Here is a 22519-nt window from a genome sequence, read left to right on the forward strand (position 1 = left end):
TCCTGTCTCTACTCTCTGACTTGAGTGTGTGTGTGTGTGTTTCTTGCTGCTTCACTCCTGACAATATTTTTTTCACACTTCACTGAGCATCCATTCTGCCTCCCACCCCTCCCTCTTCCTCCCCCCCTCCCTCTCTTGCCTACCTCTCGCTCATGTTTCGGGTCGCGTCACTGCAGCTCCGGTGGGATATAATAAGATAGAAAGTATGAGGCTGTTATTTGCATAGAAATAGCATGGAGCCCCCAGGCAGAATTCACAGGGCGGGAGAAAAGAAGGACACAGAGATCATTTGTCTAAAATTTTAATCTAAACTTTTGCTGAGCCTTTTTGTATTGTTGTTGTTGTTTTTTTTCGCCTTCCTTCCTTCCTTCCCTCCTTCCTCCTTCCCTCCCTCCCTCCCCAAATCAACTTTCTATCCAAATGCCGGCTGCAAACTCCCACCTTAGATACACACACATACGCACAAGCTGTTTGTTTTTAACACAGTGCGACTTGGGATAAGATCGATGACTTTGTGCCAGAGGTGTTGTCTGAATTCAGTAACATGTAGATTATAGTTTGCCTTTTTTTATTATTATTCCAAATGAGTTATGAAACAGCGGCTTTCCGGCTTTCCGTATATATGGAAGTGTCTGACGTGCGAAGGTTTTATCTTTTTTTCTTCCTTTTTCAAACACATCAGTTGGATGTACACATTAATAACCTGACTTCATATTTTGAATACTTCTGCACCACACTTGGCAGTTTAAAGTTAACAAGGTATAGATTAAAAGACATACTTTGAGAGAGAATGAGTTTGGAAATGTATATTTACATGAAAAAATGTCATGCCGATGTTTTAAAAATAACACTAATTGATATTAGTATGGTCCTTTGAGGGACGCGGTGGCTCAGTGGGTTAGGACGCTGAGCTTGTCGATCAGAAGGTTGGCAGTTTGGCAGGTCGCATCCCGAGTGCCGCGTAGCAGAGTGAGTGCCTGTTACACGTCCCAGCTTCTGCCAACCTAGCAGTTCGAAAGCACGTAAAAATGCAAGTAGAAAAATAGGGACCACTCCGGTGGGAAGGTAACAGCGTTCCGTGCGCCTTTGGCGTCTAGTCATGCCGGCCACATGACCACGGAGACGTCCTCGGACAAGCGCTGGCTCTTCGGCTTTGAAACAGAGATGAGCACCGGCCCCTAGAGTCAGAAACGACTAGCACGCGTGTGCGGGGGAACCTTTACCTTTTTACCTTACCTTTATGGTCCTTTGAGGCAGTTTTGACTTCTGGTCACTAGAATTAAAACCATAGGTTTAGAACGGACCTTTCAGGTCTTCTAGCCCAACCCCTGCCCAGGGCAAGAATCTTCCAAATTATCCCAGAACATTCCTAGTATCCTCTCCAGCCTTTGTTTGAAATTCTCCATTGATGGAACACAACTTCAAGAGGCCAGCTGCTTCACTGCTTCGTGGACAGGAAATCCCTCCTTATTTCAAATATGTTATCTTCTTTTTGTAAAGTTTGCCCCTGTTGTAACAATAGAAAAGATTTCCTATAGCTCAGGATTGAAATGTGGAGTCCTTGGTGCTCTCTCAGCTTGGTTGTTTCCTTGCAGAGATGTTGCATTACCTGGCTAGGTAACATCATAGTGTGAGGGAGGGTGGGGTTTGCTCCCTGTTTATATACAGTAGCTTGCCCTGCCAATGTTGCTGGGGATTGATTTTCTTCTTGGTAATTCCTCGATTAGCATGTTACTTTCTGCTTGATGGCTTGTCTGGTGTTAATCCCTGCTTATCTGAGTGTATGCAGCTGGAGAGAATGTTTCCTTCTTAGCTTTTTTTTTATTGTCCCCCTTTGAATGGTGTGTATAGGTGGTTTGTCTCTGTGTGTCTGTTGATGGCTGAATAGGGAGCAAACCCCACATTTACTAGTACCGATGATGTTACCTAGTCAAGTAATGAGACATCTGCAAGCAAACAACTAAACTCAGAGACCACTAAGGACGCCATGGTTTCATCTGATGGTGCTGGTGTTGCTCTTAGCTACTATAGTGAATGAATCTATAATAATGATGATGATGATGTTGCAAGGGACCTTGGAGGTCATGAGACAAAACAACAAAAGGCCTCTGCCCACATTTCTGCTGCAATTCATTCCCCTGGCACAAAGGGGCCCAGCTCGTGCCTACAACTGGAGGCAGGCCTTCCAGATGTGTAGCCTTAAAAGGCTTTGGCCTGCATGGTGGCTACTTGTTAAGTTAGTCATAGGGTCCCCATTGCTTGTCTGAAGGTCGCAAAAGGGGATCATAATCACAATAGTAAAGTTGGAAGGGACCTTGGAGCTCATCCAGTCCAACCCCCTGCTCAGGCAGGAAACCCTATACCATTTCAGACAAGTGGCTGTCCAGTCTCTTCTTAAAAACCTCCACTGTTGGAGCATTCACAGCTTCTGGAGGCAGGTTGTTCCACTGGTTAATTGTTCTCACTGTCAGGAAGTTTCTCCTTAGTTCTGGGTTGCTTCTCTCCTTGATGAGTTTCCATCCGTTGCTTCTTGTCCTGCCTTCAGGTGCTTTGGAGAATAGCTTGACTCCCTCTTCTATGGGGCAGCCCCTGAGATACTGGAACACTTCTATCCTGTCACCCCTCGTCCTTCTCTTCATTAAACTAGACATACCCAATTCCAGCAACCGTTCCTTATATGTTTTAGCCTCCAGTCCCCCAATCATCTTTGTTGCTCTTCTCTGTACCCTTTCTAGAGTCTCAACATCTTTTTTACATCGTGGTGACCAAAACTTGATGCAGGACTCCAAGTGTGGCCTTACCAAGGCCTTTTAAAGTGGTATTAACACTTCACATGAACTTGATTCTATCCTTCTGTTAATGCAGCCTAGCACTGTGTTGGCTTTTTTGCCAGCTGCAGCATACGGTTGGCTCATATTTAAGTGATTGTCTAGTAGATCCCTCTTACAATTACTATTATTGAGTAAGGTACCCTCTTCTCTGCTATGGCCCTTCAAATATCTTCTTTTAGTCTTCTCTATTTAGGCTAAGCATACCATAGTGCCTACGAGCAAGACCAGATGCAACTTACTTACCCGACTAAGTAACGTCGTCAGTGCTAGTGAATGTGGGCCTTGCTCCCCGTTCAGCCATCAATGGATACACAGAGATAAACCACATTTACACACAATTCGAAAGGGACAATAAAAAAAGCAAAGGAGGAAACATTCTCTCCAGCAGCATACACTTAGGGATTAACACCAGGCAAACAATCGAGCAGAAAACAATGCCCTAATCAAGGAGCCACCATGGAGAAAACCACATCCCCACCAACATTGACGGGGCAGACTACTGTATATAAACAGGTAGAAAAACCCACACTCCCTCACTCCATGGACACTGCAACTGTCATAAATACATGCCAGTTGCCAAGCATCTGAATTTTGATCACAGGGCCGTGGGGATGCTGCAGTGGTCGCAAGTGTGCAAAACAGTCATAAGTCACTTTTCCCAGTGCCGTTTGAAAGGTCACTAAATGAATGGTTGTAAGTTGACGACTATCTGTACATTAACCTCCAGTGCAGTTAGTCTTGAACTAACTTACCAATTTCATTTAATGACCATTTGAAGTTACAACGGCACTGGAAAAAAATGACTTACCACTAATATTTGCACTCGTGACAGTTGCAGCATCCTTACAGCCGTGTGATCAGAATTCAGGCGCTTCGCAGCTGGGATATGTACAACGATTGCAAGGTCCCAGGGTCATCTAGTTTGCAACCTTCCCGGCTAAGTTCTGACAAACAGAGTGAGTGGAGGAAACTTGATTCACTGAACGATTGTGTGATTCACTTAACAATGTGGCAAAAAAAGGTCATAATGTAAGGCGTGACTCTTAATAGCTGTCTTGCTTAACAAGAAAATTCTGGTCCCAATTACTGTCAGGAGTCGAGGGAATTGCTTTGCAGTCCTCGAGTAACAACAGTTCATTTACTGACCTCTCAAAGTTACAACAGCGCTGAAAGAAAGGGACTTATGACCTGTTTTCATACTTAGGACCGTTGCAGCATCCCCAGGGTCATGTGATCCAAATTCAGATGCTTTGCAGCTGATGCATATTTACGACGGCTGTAGTGTCCCAGAGTCATTTGATCACCTTTTGTGACCTTCTGACAAGCAAAAGTCAGTGGGGAAGCCAGATTCACTTTACAACTGTGTTACTAACTGAACAGCCTCAGTGATTCACTTAACAACTGTGGCAAGAAAGTTTGTTAACTGGGTTAACTGTCTCGCTTAGCCACGGAAATTTGGGACTTAATTGTAGTCATAAGTCGAGGACTACTTGTATCAAGGCTACTTACTCCTGTCTGGAGCAGTGTTTCTCAACAGTGCCTTGCTGAATGACCAGTCGTAAGTTGAGGACTACCTAATATGTCCTGTCAATTCTAAGAAAGGTATTCTGTTTTATGTTTTGATGTCGCCTTAACCCGGCTTCAACATTTCAACTCTTCTCGTTGGTGTGTGCAAAGGGGACTATACGGCTGCCTTCCCCTTTCTCACATTAAAATAGTGCCTAAATTTGGAATATCATCGGAGGCTTCTTTCAACCATCAGCCAAAGGGTTTCCTTTCCGCTCTCGAACCCCGCCCCGTGATCAGGAGCCCCCTGCAGATCCCTCTTGTCATGACAAATGAGATCAGAGTCATAATGCGAGAATTGAATCTGCCAGGGCCGTTCTTGCCATACAAAGGAGCGTTATTATAATTATTAATGCATCGTATGAATCTTTCTGGAGTGGCTCAGCACGACTATCGGGGTGGATATGAACAGATGCAACACCTGAAGAATGCTAATTGGGAAGGAAGGAGGGATGGAAAGGAAATGGATGGGTATGCCTTTCCTTGAAGCTTCTCAAGGTTATTTTGTTCTCCGACTTCCAGAAGGAGGGAGAGAAGGACTGGTTGTGTAGTTGCGGTGGGGACAATGACAGCTGCTGTAATCTTCAGGCATTCAGGATACAGGAAGTCCTTGACTTACCACAGTCCATGCAGCGACCGTCCAAAGTTACAACGGCACTGAAAAAAGTGACCTGTGACCCCCTTTCACACTTACAACTCTTGCAGCATCCCCGTGGTCATGTGATCAAAATTTGGACCCTTGGCAACCTGCTCATAACGGTTGCAGCGTCCTGAGGTCATTTGATCACGTGAAGTACTAATACCACTTTACAAGGCCTTGGTAAGGCCACACCTGGAATACTGCATCCAGTTTTGGTCACCATGATGTAAAAAAGATGTTGAGACTCTAGAAAGAGCACAGAGAAGAGCAACAAAGATGATCAGGGGGCTGAAGGCTAAAACATATAAGGAACGGTTACTGGAATTTGGTATGTCTAGTTCAATGAAGAGAAGGACGAGGGGGGACAGGATAGAAGTGTTCCAGTATCTCAGGGGCTGCCCCATAGAAGAGGGAGTCAAGCTATTCTCCAAAGCACCTGAAAGCAGGACGAGAAGCAATGGATGGAAACTAGTCAAGGAGAGAAGCAACCTAGAACTAAGGAGAAACTTCCTGACAGTTTGAACAATTAACCAGTGGAACAACCTGCCTCCAGAGGTGGTGAATGCTCAAACAGTGGAGGTTTTTAAGAAGAGACTGGACAGCCATTTGCCTGAAATGGTATAGGGTTTCCTGCCTGAGCAGGGGGTTGGACTGGATGACCTCCAAGGTCCCTTCCAACTTTACTATTGTGATTATGATCCCCTTTTGAGACCTTTAGACAAGCAATGGGGACCCTATGACTAACTTAACAAGTAGCCACCATGCAGGCCAAAGCCTTTTAAGGCTACACATCTGGAAGGCCTGCGTCCAGTTGTAGGCACGAGCTGGGCCCCTTTGTGCCAGGGGAATGAATTGCAGCAGAAATGTGGGCAGAGGCCTTTTGTTGTTTTGTCTGATGAAAATATATATGCGCTGTCTCATTGCAGTGTTGTTTTTTTTTAAAAAGAAAGCAATTTTGGCTGAGTCAGAGAGGCAGTTAATCAGCAAAGATGGGACATGCCTTACTTGTTCTATCTACACTGCAGAATATAATAATAATAATAATAATAATAATAATAATAATAATAATAATAATAATAATAATAATAATAATAATAAAGTTGGAAGGGACCTTGGAGGTCATCTAGTCCAACCCCTTGCTCAGCCAGGAGACACTATACCATTTCAGACAAATGGCTGTCCAGTCTCTTCTTCAAAACTTCCAGTGTTGGAGCATTCACAGCTTCTGGAGGCAGGTTGTTCCACTGGTTAATTGTTCTCACTGTCAGGAAGTTTCTCCTTAGTTCCAAGTTGCTTCTCTCCTTGATTAGTTTCCATCTGTTGCTTCTTGTCCTGTCTTCAGGACAAGCATCTTTGCTTCAGCATTAAAACACAGTCTTGATTCCTGGAGGATGAGGATGATGATGATGATGATGATGATGATGATGATGATGATTACTATTATTATTATTATTAGGGCTTTTTAGCATCATTTGGATGTTCCTCATGTCCTTGGAGGTTTTTTGGGCAGTACCACCATTTTGGACTGAGAGTGCCTTGTTTGTTGTGGCCATCATGAGATATTATGAGAAGATGGAGCTTGTCCTTTAATACCTCAAGTTCTTGATGACCTCAGGATGATTCTGCACCCCTAATTCTGGGAGCATAAAATGACCCCAAGAAGCCAAGATCTAGATCAGTGTTTTTCCATCTTGGAAACTTGAAGATGTTTGGACTTCAACTTCCAGCATAGCTGGCTGGGAAATTCTACGAGTTAAAATCCAGACTTCGTCATGTTGTCCATGATGGAGAACCACTGCTCTAGATTTCAGGCAGGTTCTTCCTGATCTTGCTGGAGAGAAAACCATGCCATCTACTCTGGGTTATTCCTTGTTTTTGGATTGTTGGTCTCTTATTAAACTTGGTGTTAATTTCTGCTCCTCTGGGTGCTGTTTTGGTCTTTTTGTTTCCTTTTTGGATTATTTATTGTCTCTTTTGAATGGTATGTAGTTGTTATTTACATCTATGTGCCTAGTGATGACTGATTCGTTTGAATGCCAGGCTTCCAGGAATTTTCTAGCTTTTTTGGATTTGACTTGGTCTAGAATGCTCACAGTTTCCCCATTCAAACTATGCTTTTTTTTTTAAATTCCATTTATATCCCGCCCTTCTCCGAAGACTCAGGGCGGCTTACAAGCTTAGCAGTAGCCTTCATTCTATGTATATGCCTGCTTATTAGGGCTTTCACACACACACAAGCGGCATTATTACAAAGTCAGCTTAATTGCCCCCAACAATCTGGGTCCTCATTTTACCTACCTCGGAAGGATGGAAGGCTGAGTCAACCTTGAGCCTGGTGGGACTCGAACCTGCACTAATTGCAGGCAGCTGGTGTTACTTAAGGAAGCATTAGCCCACTGCTCCACCAAGGCTCTTATATAAGAGAGGCTCTTATATAAGAGAGGCTCCCCAAATCTGTTGGGATTAAAACCCCCAGAATTGAGGGGCCCTTGGTGCTGCCTGAGCTTGGTTGTTTTCTTGGAGAGTTTTCATGTTTCAAACTAGATAACATCACCGGGAGCACGGATGATGTTACCTAGTTTGGGTAATGAAACGTCTGCAAAATATAAATAAAGCAAAAGAGAGACTTGAGTCAGAGCAGAAGGTTTAAATGAGAGCCAGAACTCATGGCTCTTCTAAATGATTCCCTAAGAAGAATGAAATAAGACGGAAGTCTTCAAGGCTTTAATGAATCCTTGCTTTAGTCAAGAGGTTCCCAACCTTTTGGGCACCATGGACCAATTCCACGGAGAGAGGTTTTTCCACGGACCAGACAGTGTGTGGTTTTGTGTGCTACCTGCATCTTGCAGATGGGACTTTGGTTTTTTGTGCAGCCCAGGTACTGGTCCACGGACTGGGGTTGTTTTAGTCTGTCCATGTGTTGTGAAATTAAGGTCTTTTCATCAGCTTTTTCTTCTGGAGTTACAATCCATGGGCTCTCCTGCTCACACTAATCAACATTTCACAGAGCCCACTCCTTATCGTAATGCTTCCCCCCATCGCTCACCAGAAGGGGGGGGAAAAACCAGGTTTTCAAACAGCTCTTCAGATATATCATTTAGTAGTCTACCATGAATTTCTTGTGAACTAGAATGACGAAGGAATTTTATTTATTTCTCCGACTTTAAATCAATACAAGGTAGGCCTCTCCATTCTGAAGCTGGGCATGGATTCCAATGAGAGAGATTTGAGGGCAAGGGGGAAAAAATGAGTCCCTTATATTGTTAAAAACTTTGGGGGAAAGAGGTGACAGGTGTATAATTCCATTTACCAGGTGCCTGGGGTATTAATGTGGATGTGTTGAAGAACTGTGTACATTTAGCGTCCTACATCTTCTAAATAAAAGATCACACAGCTGATAGCAGGAGCAGGGCACAGCTTTAATAATCTCTGAGCATTAGACCAAGCCTGTATGTTCCTAACTCAAGAAGTTTCCCTTGTTGAATGCTCATAAATTAAAAAGCACAGAAGCTGGCCAAGTGTTCCTCCATTATCTCCAAAGTGCTTTTTCAAAGGGCAACTGGACTTTGTTTTTTTCCTTGAAGACATTTCACTTCTCATCCGAACTGGATTAGTCGAAAGGGCCAGCCTTTCGACTAATCCCAATTGCTGCAATATGAGAGTAAAATGAAGTCCTTCTGCATATCTTTATTAAAAAATGGGTGGTGTGATGGTGCTCTTTGCCTAGTTGCTCCAAACATTATGGGGCTCCAGTTCCCATTAGCTGCATCAAGCATGGCCTCTTGGTCTTTGATAGTAAAAATGGTGGTCAACAGCCCCTAGGATAAATTGTCTATCTGGTCTTAATGGAAACTATCCATAAGGCTGTTTGGAAATTCCAGGAGCAAATTTTGTGGGCAGAAGTAAATGGAGATGTAAACTGAAGCTAACTGAGATTCAGCTGTGGATTATTGTTGTTAGTTGCGAAGTCGTGTCCGACCCATCGCGACCCCATGGACAACGTTTCTCCAGCCCTTCCTGTCCTCTACGATCTTCTGGAGTCCATTTAGGCTCACGCCTACTGCTTCATTGACTCCATCCAGCCACCTCATTCTCTGTCGTCCCCTTCTTCTCTTGCCCTCCACCTTTCCCAGCATTAGGCTCGTCTCCAGGGAGTCCTTCCTTCTCATTAGGTGGCCAAAGTATTTGAGTTTCAACTTCAGGATCTGGCCTTCTAAAGAACAGTCAGGGTTGATCTCCTCTAGGATCGACCGGTTTGATCACCTTGCAGTCCAAGGGACTCGCAGGAGTCTTCGCCAGCACCATAGTTCAAAGGCCTCAATTCTTTGGTGTGTGGATTATTAGACTTTGTTTAACCCACCCACCCTCCCTCCCTTCCTTCCTTCCTTCCTTCCTTCCTTCCTTCCTTCCTTCCTTCCTTCCTTCCGCTGAGCTGCTAGACTAGTTGGAAACTAACCAAATGCAAGTACTCAATATATATACACACACACATATACACACATACAGACACACACACACACACACACACACATACAGACACACACACACATGAGAGCAGGTTAGAGGAAGTTTAGAACGGAACAGAAAGACGCAGCTTTGGGGAGAGTTTTTTTTATTTTTATTTTTAAAATGCTGCTGTGATTTCCATCACCGGCCAACAGACCCAGGAGCTGCTGGAAGCAAAAGGGAGCTGTTATTGTAGATGCCACTTAGTGCGGGGCTGCAGAGACGTACCAGTTTACTGCTGCTGACAAGCAGCGAAAGTGGTCTAATATATACTGTCTGTTGCTGCCCTTTAAATTCTGTTTTGGAGTTAAAAAGACAAACGGGCCCTCCCAGCTCCACCCCAGAGCATCGCCATGCTTTAAGGGAAGCAGTGCTGAGAGGCTGCCGTATTTACTTGTCTCTGTGTTTTGATAGCAGAGGCAGCAGCCTGGATTCAGGCTGAGTTGTGGGAAGACAATCCAGTGGATGCCGATGAGCCTGTAGAGAAGGATGTTGTTGTTGTTGTTAGCTGCGAAGTCGTGTCCGACCCATCACAACCCCATGGACAACGTTCCTCCAGGCCTTCCTGTCCTCTGCCATCTTCTGGAGTCCATTTAAGCTCACGCCTACTGCTTCAGTGACTCCATCCAGCCACCTCCTCCTCTGTCGTCCCCTTCTTCTCTTGCCCTCAATCTTTCCCAGCATTAGGCTCTTCTCCAGTGAGTCCTTCCTCCTCATTAGGTGGCCAAAGTATTTGAGTTTCCACTTCAGGATCTGGCCTTCTAAAGAGCAGTCAGGGTTGATCTCCTCTAGGACTGACCGGTTTGATCGCCTTGCAGTCCAAGGGACTCGCAGGAGTCTTCTCCAGCACCATAGTTCAAAGGCCTCAATTCTTTGGCGCTCAGCCTTTCTTATGGTCCAACTTTCACAGCCATACATTGCAACTGGGAAGACCATGGCCTTGACTATACGCACTTTTGTTGGCAGGGTGATGTCTCTGATTTTTAGTGTGCTGTCTAGATTTGCCATGGCTTTCCTCCCCAGGAGCAAGTGTCTTTTAATTTCTTGGCTGCAGTCTCCACCCAGGAAAATAAAATCTGTCACTACCTCCATTTCTTCCCCATCTATTTGCCAGGAATTGAGGGGGCCGGATGCCATGATCTTGGTTTTCTTAATGTTAAGTTTCAACCCAAGTTTTGCACTCTCCTTCTTCACCCGCAACAAGAGGCTCTTTAGTTCCTCTTCACTTTCTGCCATTAGAGCAAAATGGTAGAGAAGGATAGAATGCCATAAACCAGTGGTGGCAAACCTATGGCACGTGTGCCAGAGGTGGCACTCAGAGCCCTCTTTGTGGGCACGTCCACCGTCGTCCCAGTCCCGCCTCCCCCGTGGCCCCCTCCTCACCAGCAGCCCCCCCTTCCAGAGGAGAGTCACCCGTGGGTGCGGAGCAGCGCAGCCAAGGACATGGCAGCTGGGCAACAGGGACCTCCCTCATGCCCCATCACGCGTAGATGATGTGGTGCGTGGGTGGAGGGTGTGGCCACCATGACGCTGCAGTGCTACCTGGGTGATCTGCAGAGGGCTGGTGGCCCTGGGGGGGGCGGGGGGCAGAGCAGTGGGGGGGCAGGGAGGGGGCAGAGTGGGCAGGGCAGGTTTTGGGCACTCGGTCTCTAAAAGGTTTGCTACCACTGCCATAGGGACACGGTGGCTCATTGGGTTAGGACGCTGAGCTTATCGATCAGAAGGTTGGCAGTTTGGCGGGTCGAATCCCGAGTGCCGTGTAACAGAGTGAGCGCCTGTTACTCGTCCCAGCTTCTGCCAACCTAGCAGTTCGAAAGCACGTAAAAAAAATGCAAGTAGACAAATAGGGACCACTACGGTGGGAAGGTAACAGCATTCCGTGCGCCTTTGGCGTCTAATCATGCCGGCCACATGACCACGGAGACGTCCTCGGACAAGCGCTGGCTCTTCGGCTTTGAAACGGAGATGATCACCGGCCCCTAGAGTTGGAAACGACTAGCACGCATGTGCGGGGGAACCTTTACCTTTACCTTTATTACCACTGCCATAAACCATAAACCCCAAACAGGGTTAGGAGCAAGAGTTTCTCCTGCTTCCCTTGGATAAAACCAGTCTGCTAGGATGTTACACTGAACTTGCAAAAGTTTTGTCCAGAAACAGGAAGGCGAGAGGTCTGAATCCTAAGTCTAATTCTGAATGTAGATAATTGTCGACTTAAAATGCCCTAACCATGGCAACTATGTTCTGAAAGGGGTGGCTTCCCCAATACAGGTAGTCCTTGACTTACAACCGCATTTGAGCCCAGAGTTTATGTTGCTAAGTGAGAAATTGGTTGCGAGTTTGGCCTCGTTTTATGACTTTTCTTGCCACGTTTGTGAAGTGAATCACTGCCGTTGTTAAATTAGTAACACGGTTGTTAAGTGAATTTGGCTTCCCCCACTGACTTGGCTTGTCGGAAGGCCGCAAAAGGGAATCACACGTGCAACCGTCATAAATATGAGTCAGTTGCCAAGCGTCTGAAGTTTGGTCACGTGACCCTGGGGATGCTGCAATGGTCGTGAGTGTGAAAAACAGTCACACGTCACTTTTTTCTATGCCGTTGTAACTTTGAATGGTCACTAAATGAATTGCTGTAAGTTGAGGACTTCCTGTACAGGTAGTCCTCAACTTACGACCAGTTGCTTAGTGATCATTCAAAGTTCTGACGGACCTCCCCAAGGCTACGTACAACCTGCATTCGAAGTTTTCTCTCCCTCTCCCTCTGTCTCTCTCTCTCTCTCTCTCTCATATACACACACATAGAAGGAGTGGTCACATGGCCACATTTAGGTCGCTCAGCTGCTGGTCCACACTTACGACCATTTGCAACATCCCGTGATCACGTGACCCCAATTAACGACATTATTCTCCTGGAAACCGGCATTTGCTTCTGGTTTCTGCCCAAAAATGCCCTTTGTAGACAATGGATTTGTTTAGCAATCACTGCAGAAACGGTTCTAAAATTGGGTGCAGTTGCATGGTGACCCACCTAATTACTGGTACGACTTACGCCATAATTCCGGGCTCAATTATGGTAATAAGTGGCCATTTTGTAAGTGTGCCCACCCCTTGCTCTCCAAATTCCAGTTACGTAAGTTGGCCAAAAAAAATAAAAAATCAAAACCAAAACTCAAATTCTCCTTCTTTAGCTGAAGGGGGCCTGTCAACACCCCCGTACAAGTTTTAGCAGCCATTTTGTGGAGGAGAAACATAAGCGGGGGGGGGGCATCTAAAACCCACGACATTTTCTGCTCTTGTTTTTGTTTTGGAAAGCGTGCGCTTGTGGGTTTTTCCTTCCCTCTTCTTTGTTCTTGCTTTTATTTATTTATTTTTTCCCCCCTTTCCCCTGTTGTTGATAAAAATCTAAATGAAACAGGTATATAATGCCCGCTGCCTGTTCGAAAGACTCGAGCCATAAAAATAACAAATGGCGTGTATTTGCTCGCATGTCAAAGTTATGAGTTTATTTTGTAATGATGTGCTCCTGTTTTCATGAGGTAAACTGGCCGTGGCAGAGGTGTTATTAGTAATATGGACCCAGCAGAGCAGAAACCCGAGTGACCGAGAGATCAGTGTATCAGTCAGGGAGAGGGCAAATGGGAAGAGACAGCGGGGGAATGAGAAACACGGCAGCGGCGCCCGGCGCTCGGCGGAGATTAGGAGACGGGCCCTGCGCACAGGAGGCTGGTGGGTGGTCAGAGGCGCCTGCTTGGAAGCGGCTTCCAAGGAAACTCGGGGGGGTTGGGGGGGTTTGCCTGGTGTGATTTCCCCCCCCCCTTTTTTTTTTTTTTTTCCTGGAGCCAGGTGGGCAAAGTGGATTTCAGCCAGGTACTCTCCAATGGCCTTCTGCTTAATTTATTTTTATTTTATTTTAATTCCATTTATATCCCGCCCTTCTCCGAAGACTCAGGGCGGCTTACAAGCTTAGCAGTAGCCTTCATTCTATGTATATGCCTGCTTATTAGGGCTTTCACACACACCCCAAGCGGCATTATTACAAAGTCAGCTTAATTGCCCCCAACAATCTGGGTCCTCATTTTACCTACCTCGGAAGGATGGAAGGCTGAGTCAACCTTGAGCCTGGTGGGACTCGAACCTGCACTAATTGCAGGCAGCTGGTGTTACTTAAGGAGGCATTAGCCCACTAAGAAGAAGAGATGTAATGCTCTCAGATGTTCTTGGCTGTACAACAAGGAGGATGTTGCAGGGTTGTTGTTTTTTTTTTTAACAATTGTGTCAGTGCAAAAGTTAGGAACCTTGGGGGGCTTTCTTCCCTTCCCCTCCCCTCCCCTTCTTCCACTTCCCTTTTCTTCTCTTCTTCCACTTTCCTCTCCTCCTCTCCCCTTCCCTTCCCTTCCCCTCCTGTCCTTTTTCCTTTCCCTTTTTCCTGGAATTGGACTGGACATACAAACACTGTCATACAAGGATTTCATTGCATACAGTTAATGCATGTTGTATTAGCCGCTTGGTTGGCTTGCTATAGAGAGAAGGAACAACAACAAAAAAAGCATTTTAAAGCTCAGTGGGTGCCTTAAGATAAAATCTGGTAATGTTCTTTTTCTTGTGCCCCTTCTTTGCACAGGTGCTCGGAAGAGAGGTGTATACTTCTAATAACCAGTTGGGTGGTATCCAGATCATGCATTATAATGGAGTGACCCACAGCACGGTGTGTGATGACTTTGAAGGTGTCTATACCATTCTGCAGTGGCTCTCATACATGCCAAAGGTACATTTCATTTCTTTCTTTCTTTAAACAATTTATACATCTCACGGCCAAGAACATCAACCAACGTCAGAAGACATGACCAAAACTCCTTAATCCCACAACATAGGGACCGATTCAATCATAGTTTCAACTGGATAGTGTAGGCATTTTAGACCAAGCCCAATCCAAAAATGCTGGAGAATTCTCGGAAATGTACCTTCAGGCAAATCGTCATCAATAGACACATCACGATAAACCACATTTACGCACCATTCAAAAGAATCAGTACAAATTAGGGAGGGGGAAAACACTAGAACATTGATGGCAAACCTTTTAGAGACCGAGTGCCCAAACGGCAACCCAAAACCCACTTATGTATCATCGGGTGCCGGGTGGGTGTGGCCCATTGGGTTGCGTGGCCCATTGGGTGTGGCTGCGCTGGAAACGGCAGACTGGGTGGGGCTAAAAAGTTCAATCCATCAATTCCAACCTTGTAAGATCTTTTTTTCCCCATGAGAAGTTGAAATTGATCGATTGATTGAACCTTTTTTTGTTTTTTGCACATGGCGGCGGAGTCCTAAAGCGAAAAGGTTTTATAAAACCCAGCTGAAGGCCTAGGACTGGGGCGATGGCATACGTGCCCAATGAGAGGGCTCTGTGTGCCACCTGTGGCATGCGTGCCATAGGTTTGCCATCACGGCACTAAAACATTCCTCTTCCAGCAGCCAGCACTCAGATAAGCAGGGATTAACACCAAACAAAGAGTCAGACAGAAAATAACACTATAATCAAGTTACCTCCTAGGAGGAAACGACCCTCACCAAAACTGTTATCCAGATAACAAGACAGATGATTTCTAACTGACGTGGCTTTCCCCGGGAAGGATATTCTGAAAATTAGACCCATAAGAATGTCTAATAATGGAGCTTTCTGGCTTGTTTCTTTTGTATCAGAGTGTGTTCAGTCCAGTCCCGATGCTCACTGTGATGGACCCGATAGACAGGACAATTGAATTCCTTCCCACCAAGGCCCCCTACGATCCTCGCTGGATGCTTGCTGGACGACCTCACCCAAGTATGTGTACTTCAGAAGGTGGATTCCATCTGGGACAAAGTGTGGAAGAGGGCACATTATGTTTGGTAGCACTCCAATTATTTACCATTTTTCACATTTTATATAGCTACTCATCTCATAACCAAGTAACTCGGGGCGGCGTACTACAAACCTATTGACAGTGCAGGTAGTCCTCGATTTACGACCATAGATGGAACCAGAATTTCTGGAAAAATCTTCCAAGGGCAGCCCTGTGTAGAGCGCATTGTTGTTGTTAGTTGCGAAGTCGTGTCCAACCCATTGCAACCCCATGGACAACGTTCCTCCAGACCTTCCTGTCCTCCACCATCTTCTGGAGTCCATTGAAGCTCACGCCTACTGCTTCAGTGACTCCATCCAGCCACCTCATTCTCTGTCGTCCACTTCTTCTCTTGCCCACAATCTTTCCCAGCATTAGGCTCTTCTCCAGTGAGTCCTTCCTTCTCATTAGGTGGCCAAAGTATTTGAGTTTCCGCTTCAGGATCTGGCCTACTAAAGAGCAGTCAGGGTTGATCTCCTCTAGGACTGACCGGTTTGATCGCCTTGCAGTCCAAGGGACTCGCAGGAGTCTTCTCCAGCACCATAGTTCAAAGGCTTCAATTCTTTGGCGCTCAGCCTTTCTTATGGTCCAACTTTCACAGCCATACATTGCCACTGGGAAGACCATAGCCTTGACTATATGCACTTTTGTTGGCAGGGTGATGTCTCTGCTTTTTAGTGTGCTGTCTAGATTTGCCATGGCTTTCCTCCCCAGGAGGTAGAGCGCATTACAGTAGTCCAACCAAGAGGTGACTAGGGCATGGGTGATTGTGAGTAAAGTCTCAGTAGATGAATCCTAAAACACTCTGCACAATCATATGTACTTCAATAGGAGCCTGGTGGCTCCCACGGTTAGGACGCTGGGTTTGGAGGTTAGCAAGCTTACGTTTGAGACCCGAGTGCTACCGTGGGTTGGGTTGAGTTCTTGTCTTTTGCTGGGGACATGAAAGGAGCCGCCAACTGGGCATCCCACCGGGCAACATTGAAGTCACTGGCTAATCCTTTCAACCTGGAAGTGCCTCGGTGCTTCTGACATGAGTGTGATGTGATGTACTGTAAGACAGAGGTCCCCAACCTTTTGGGCACCAAGGACCGGTTTAGTGACGAGAAGGTTTTTTCACGGACTGGAGGGGGTGAGATTTTGCATGCTGTCTGCATCCTGTGGATGGGGCTTTGCTTGTTTGCACGGATCGGTTTCTGCCATGCCGTGGACCGGTGGTGGTCCACGGACCAGGGTTGGGGACCCCCTGCTGTAAGATATTTATTTTATAGCTCATCTTTCGATGCTTCCTATTCGTGGGACTCTTATTAAATTGATTCAGACTGCCTGTAGGTTTAAGTTTCTGGAAGTCTGTGTTGGTTGGTTGTTCTAGACCAGGGGTCTCCAATCCCTGGGCCATGGACTAGCACTGGGCTGCGGCATGCCAGAAACCGGGCCCTGCAAAGAGGCGAAGCCGCATCCATAGGATGCAGGCAGCACACAAAACCACCACCATCCCTCCAGTCCGTGGAAAAACCTCTCTCCATAGAACCGGTCCCTGGTGCCCAAAAGGTTGGGGGCCGCTGTTCTAGACCAGGACTTTTCAACCAGTGGTACGGGTACCACCTGTGGTACATTGGCACTTGTCAGGTGGTACGTGACCATCCTAGAAAAGTGGTAGCGGGGGAGGGGAATGAGCTGAACCGGTGGCAGCACCGCACAAGCCTGAGCGAGAGATGGCTGGAGTTACAGGGCTGTCAGGGCTGAGCGGAAGCGCCAGGATCAGCGCCAGGCTCCAGCTGGAGCTCAGCGCTGATCCTGATATTTCTGAGTCCAGAAGAAGTGCCAATTAGCTGGAATGTTGTAGCATCTCCAGGGTCTTGTGATTTACATTCAGATGCTTGGCAACTGATTCACATTTATGACTGTCACAGTGTCCCAGGGTCATGTGAAGTGAACAAAACCTGCTGCAACCACCCAGCAGACGGGGGATATAAAAACCAAACAACCCCCCACCCCACCCCCACTGCCAATCCTCAACAAAAATGCTCACAACAATGAAAACCTCGGACAGGAGGAAGAGCGACGCCGGGCGGGCAGGCAGGCAAGTGTCTTGCTCGGCTGTGGCTTGGGGGGCACTTTTTTCAGTGCCATTATAACTTCGAACAGTCACTAAGCGAAGTGTTGTAAGTCGAGGACTACCTGTACTTCATCACTTCTTTCCTTTTTTTTTTTTGGTCATCAAGTTTTTGACACCTTGCTAGGCGACTGGTGGTACTCGGATGTTGCCATATCCTAAAAGTGGTACAATGGGTGAAAAGGTTGAAAAGCCCTGTTCTAGACTAGGTTTTTTTTAAATTTTCACTCATTTTGATTTAAGACATGGAAAGGAAGGCGTGCAGAACTTTTCTTGCATCTCAATGATGGTGCAGCCTAGATTTAAGCAGATACTTTTAAACCTAGAGAAGATCTGAAACTTTGAAAAATGCAATGGATGAGGCAAGATTTATTTTAGCTCGTGGTTTAAGAAGCGCAATTTCAAAGTGAAGGAAATATTTACTTGAATGCAGCTTGACACAGCACGAGTGCTATTTGCTGGAGTGCTGAATGGTGCTTTCTGTAAAATGGGCTGATTTCACCATTTTAGAAGCGATTTAAGTTTGAAGCAGTGTTAAGTAATCTTGGAAAACTAGATATAGGTAGTCCTCAGCTTACAACTACCGGTATCGCTGGGACTAGAACTTCAATCGCTAAGCGATGCAGTCATTCCATAAAACATCACATGACTAGACCTAATTTTTATGACTTTTCCCCCCCTAAACATTAAGTGAATCATGTGCTAATTAAGTGAGTCTGACTTTCCCCATTGAGTTTTCTGGTGACTTGATCAAAATTTGGCTGCTTGGCTGCTGACTCATATTTATGACAGTCGCAGTGTCTTGGTGTTACATGATCCCCTTTTGCAAGTCAATGGGGAAGCCAGAGTCGCTTACTAACTTAACAACTGCAGTGATTCACTTAACAGCTGCAGGAAGGAAGGTCGCAAAACGGGGCAAATCTTACTTAACAACTGTTTGACTTAGCAACAGAAATTTTGGGGGTTGTTGCGGTCGTAAATCGAGGACTACCGGTATTTTGTATGCAAATTTGCAAATTTCTCCCAGAAATCAAAATACGAACGAGGGAGTTCCAGGCTTTCAGGTTCCTACTTAGAAGGAAGCCGGTGACAATGATAAATCTTTTTTTTTTCCCTGGCAATTTGGGATCTAATGTTCTTCCCTTTCCTTGCTTCTCCCCTCATCAAATCATCTTGCGGGCAATTCATCTGCCTTGCCTTGAGTCTGCATGCTCCAAATGGAGTGACTTTGGTTTCTAATTTAGTAGAGGCGTTGGAGGAAGCAGATGATTTTACCTGATAAGTTAAGGGAGAGATCTCTTAGGTGAAAAGTTAAAGCCGTTTATTAGGAGAGATAGCGCCGCGATATTCTTCAAACTGACGCTCAACACGAGGCCCCGGAATCGAAACGATCAGCTCTGGACTCTCCGATGAAGAGATAACTTTGAAATGAATGGCCACATTTTACAGCAGGAGGCCACGGGTATATTAGAACACAGTAATTTCAAGTTTAGGCTTGATAAAACACTCTCCATCCTGTCGGAGTCAGCAAAGGTTGCCGTACCCACATCTCCACTTTTAATTGCTTTTGCACGTGGCTTTGTGGAGCAGAAAGGACTTTTTCACAATTATTGCAAAACAAAAGAGAAGACACCAAGCTTCCCCCTTCTCTCTCTCTCTCTCTCTCTCTGTCTCTGTGTCTCTCTCTCTCTCTCTCTCTCTCTCTCTCTCTCTCTCTCTCTGCAGTGGTTTTGTAGACAATGTTTGTGCAATCGAGGAGTCAAAGAAACCCAGTTCAGGGTGGTAGCAAGAGAGAAAGTTGGCATCAATGCTTAAAAGCCAGTTGGGTCTCGTGTTGTGTTTTTCAACTTTAACCTGACTAGAACTCACGTTGCCCTATTCCCAGTCTAGCATCTTTATTCCACTGACTAGACTAGGGGTAGGCAACCTTGGCTCTTTTATGTCTCATGGACTTCAACTCCCAGAATTCCTGAGCCAGCCATGCTGAGGAGAAAGGGAGAGGTTTCCATGCTGAGCCATGCTGGCTCAGGAATTCTGGGAGTTGAAGTCCACGAGTCACAAAAGAGCCAAGGTTGCCTACCCCTGGACTAGACCGATGTTTTTCAAGCTTGGCAACTTTAAGATGTGAGGGGAAAGAGGGAGTAAACTCATGGATTTGTATTTGATTTCTGTTCTGATGTTGAGACTCTAGGAAAGGGTGCAAAGAAGAGCAACAAAGATGATCAGGGGACTGGAGGCTAAAACATATGAAGAACAGTTGCAGGAATTGGGTATGGCTACTCTAGAGAAAAGAAGGACCAGGGGTAACATGATAGCAGTAGTCCAATATTTGAGGGTCTGTCACAGAGAAGAGGGAGTCAAGGTATTCTCCAAAGCCCCTGAAGGCAGGAAAAGAAGCAACGGATGGAAACTCATCAAGGAGAGAAGCAACCTAGAACTAAGGAGAAACTTCCTGACAGTGAGAACAGTTAATCAGTGGAACCACCTGCCTCCAGAAGTGGTGAATGCTCCAACACTGGAAGTTTTTAAGAAGAGACTGGACAGCCATTTGTCTGAAATGGTATAGGGTTTCCTGCCTGAGCAGGGGGTTGGACTGGATGACCTCCAAGGTTCCTAATAACTCTGTTATTCTGTTATTGGTAGTTGAGTCACATTTTTACGTTCTCACAAACTCCCGAATAACACTTTCTTCCCAAGACAAGGGCTGTGTCAACATCTGGAAAACTTGGGCAGCTGTTGAGATCCTAGAGGCCTTTGCCGGTCCCTCTTTTGGATTCTCCTAATTGTGTCCCAACCCAATAGTTTGAACATCGTTTGTAGCTGGATTAATGGCTACATCACTAGGCCTCTAGGATTTCAGCAGCTGCCCAAGCATTCCAGATGTTGACACAGCCCTTGTCTTGGGAAGAGGTCCCAAGAGCTGAATCTGAGAACTTCAAGCAGTGTTTCTCAACCTCAGCAACTTTAAGAAGTGTGGACCTCAATTCCCACAATTCCCTGGCCAGCATGCTGGGGAATTCTGGGAATTGAAGTACAAATACTCAAAGTTGAGAAACATCACCTTCAAGCATATGCCAAGCTGCTTTGGTGTGGATTATCATTCAAATAATCTGCTACCCTGCCACTGCCAATTATCTGTGTCTTCGTTGGCAGCATTGCCCATTTGGGCAGAAAACCCCTAATAAATTATCTTTAAAAGATAACGTGTAATTTTGAAAGCTGAAGAGGCTTGAAAAACAACAGCTGTAATGCCTTAGATTTCTTTTGAAAAATGTTTGCAGCGTCTTGAAAGAAAGGGAAAAACCCTGTAGAGTTATTTATTTAAACCAGCACAAATTCCCTCTGCTTTACGTGTGTCCCATCATTTAACAATAACTGATGTTTTCTGCTGATAAATGGCCCTCTTTTATGCAGACGAGCAAATTAAAGAGACAACCATTGGTGTGGCCAGGCAGACGAGTTTTGTCATTTTAATATATCTCGCCTGGTGCAATGTGTTAAAAATGGGACATTATCTCTTAAGTAAGGTGATCTGGAGTAAAATAGACACTGACATCCTACCTGTTGGTGGCAGGGTGGATGAAGGTCCAAAATCGGTGCAGCGTGTTTATGAGAGTTGTGTGTCTCAGCTTCTGAGAACATGCAAAGTACAGCTGATAAGAGAGGCTAGGCATGGATTTTTTAAAATGTTTATTTATTTATTTGTATATTATTATTATTATTATTATTATTATTATTATTATTATTATTGTTGTTGTTGTTGTTGTTGTTATTGTTATTATTATTATTCGCACAGTCAGCCAGAAGTTCAGACTGGATTTGACATTTTTGTCTGCCTATCGAGTCCTTACCAAGGACATCTGGGATAGGCAGATGTGGATGTTTGATGGTATTACAGATATCGTCGCAGGATGGAAGCAGTTCCTTGACTAATGGCGCATTTGTTAATGCCAGTGGTGTTCAAGTGGTGCTCCAATTGTTTTGGGATTGGACCCAAGGCGCCTATTACTATTGGTACTACCCTTGCTTGCCTTTGCCACAGTCTTTCTATTTCTATTTGTAGATCTTTGTATTTTGTTATCTTCTCCAGTTCTTTCTCGTCTGTTCTGCTGTCTCCAGGCACTGCCACGTCCACTATCCAGACTTTTTTGTCTTTCTTATTGACAATTATTAAGTCCAGGGTGTTATGTGGCATCATTATTATTATTATTATTATTATTATTATTATTATTATTATTATTATTATTATTATTATTATTGCTACTACTGCTACTGCTACTGCCACTACCGCTATTACAAATAACTAAAGGCAATGAACAGATCCAAGACCCTTTCCTCCTCCTATTTTCCCCACAACAACAGCCCTGTGAGGTAAGATTTATCGACTAAATTCTTCCATGACATTCAACATGGTATTCGGACAACACGTTTACACACGTCAGGAAAAAGTCTTGCAAATTCACCTGCAAATACACTTGCCCAGGATAGTGTTAACCTGGGTTAGTTTTCAAAGTGACTTAAGTTGTTGAAATCCAACCTGTGTGGTCAATTTATAGTTGAGGGCATCGTGTGAAGTGAGGACGTTAGTCAATTCAGTGACTAGGTGAAACATATTGTGTCCTATCAGTTTCCAGCTGATTTCTTTGGCTTTTTCTGGACAAGCGAGAAAAATTTACAAACAAAGTAGTGGATTGTTCTTGCGCACCATTATTTTCTAAAAATGCTGGAGTGACCTATCTGGAGTCTTAAGGGCATCGTTGGCAATAAAGATGCTTTGCTTTTCACTACGCGATCTCTGTTTTTAATTGTGCCTAATATTTAAGAAAAAGGGACGCAGTGGCTCAGTGGGTTAGGACGCTGAGCTTGTCGATCAGAAGGTCGGCAGTTTGGCGGGTCGAATCCTGAGTGCCGCGTAACAGAGTGAGTGCCTGTTACACGTCCCAGCTTCTGCCAACCTAGCAGTTCGAAAGCACGTAAAAATGCA

The 22519-nt window shown here is 45.3% G+C and overlaps 1 protein-coding gene across 1 annotated transcript in view; it reads left to right on the top strand.

Annotated features, from left to right (window-relative positions):
• ACACA (acetyl-CoA carboxylase alpha) overlaps positions 1-22519 on the top strand; it is a 254747-nt gene that overhangs the window by 182152 nt on the left and 50076 nt on the right. The window contains exons 42-43 of the mRNA XM_081313199.1: positions 14165-14308; positions 15241-15361. Coding sequence (XP_081169325.1) covers positions 14165-14308; positions 15241-15361 — 265 coding nt within the window. The remainder of the gene's footprint in view (positions 1-14164; positions 14309-15240; positions 15362-22519) is intronic.

This window comes from Vipera berus (genome assembly GCF_964194415.1).
Source record: "Vipera berus genome assembly, chromosome: 1".
Lineage (NCBI taxonomy): Eukaryota > Metazoa > Chordata > Lepidosauria > Squamata > Viperidae > Vipera > Vipera berus.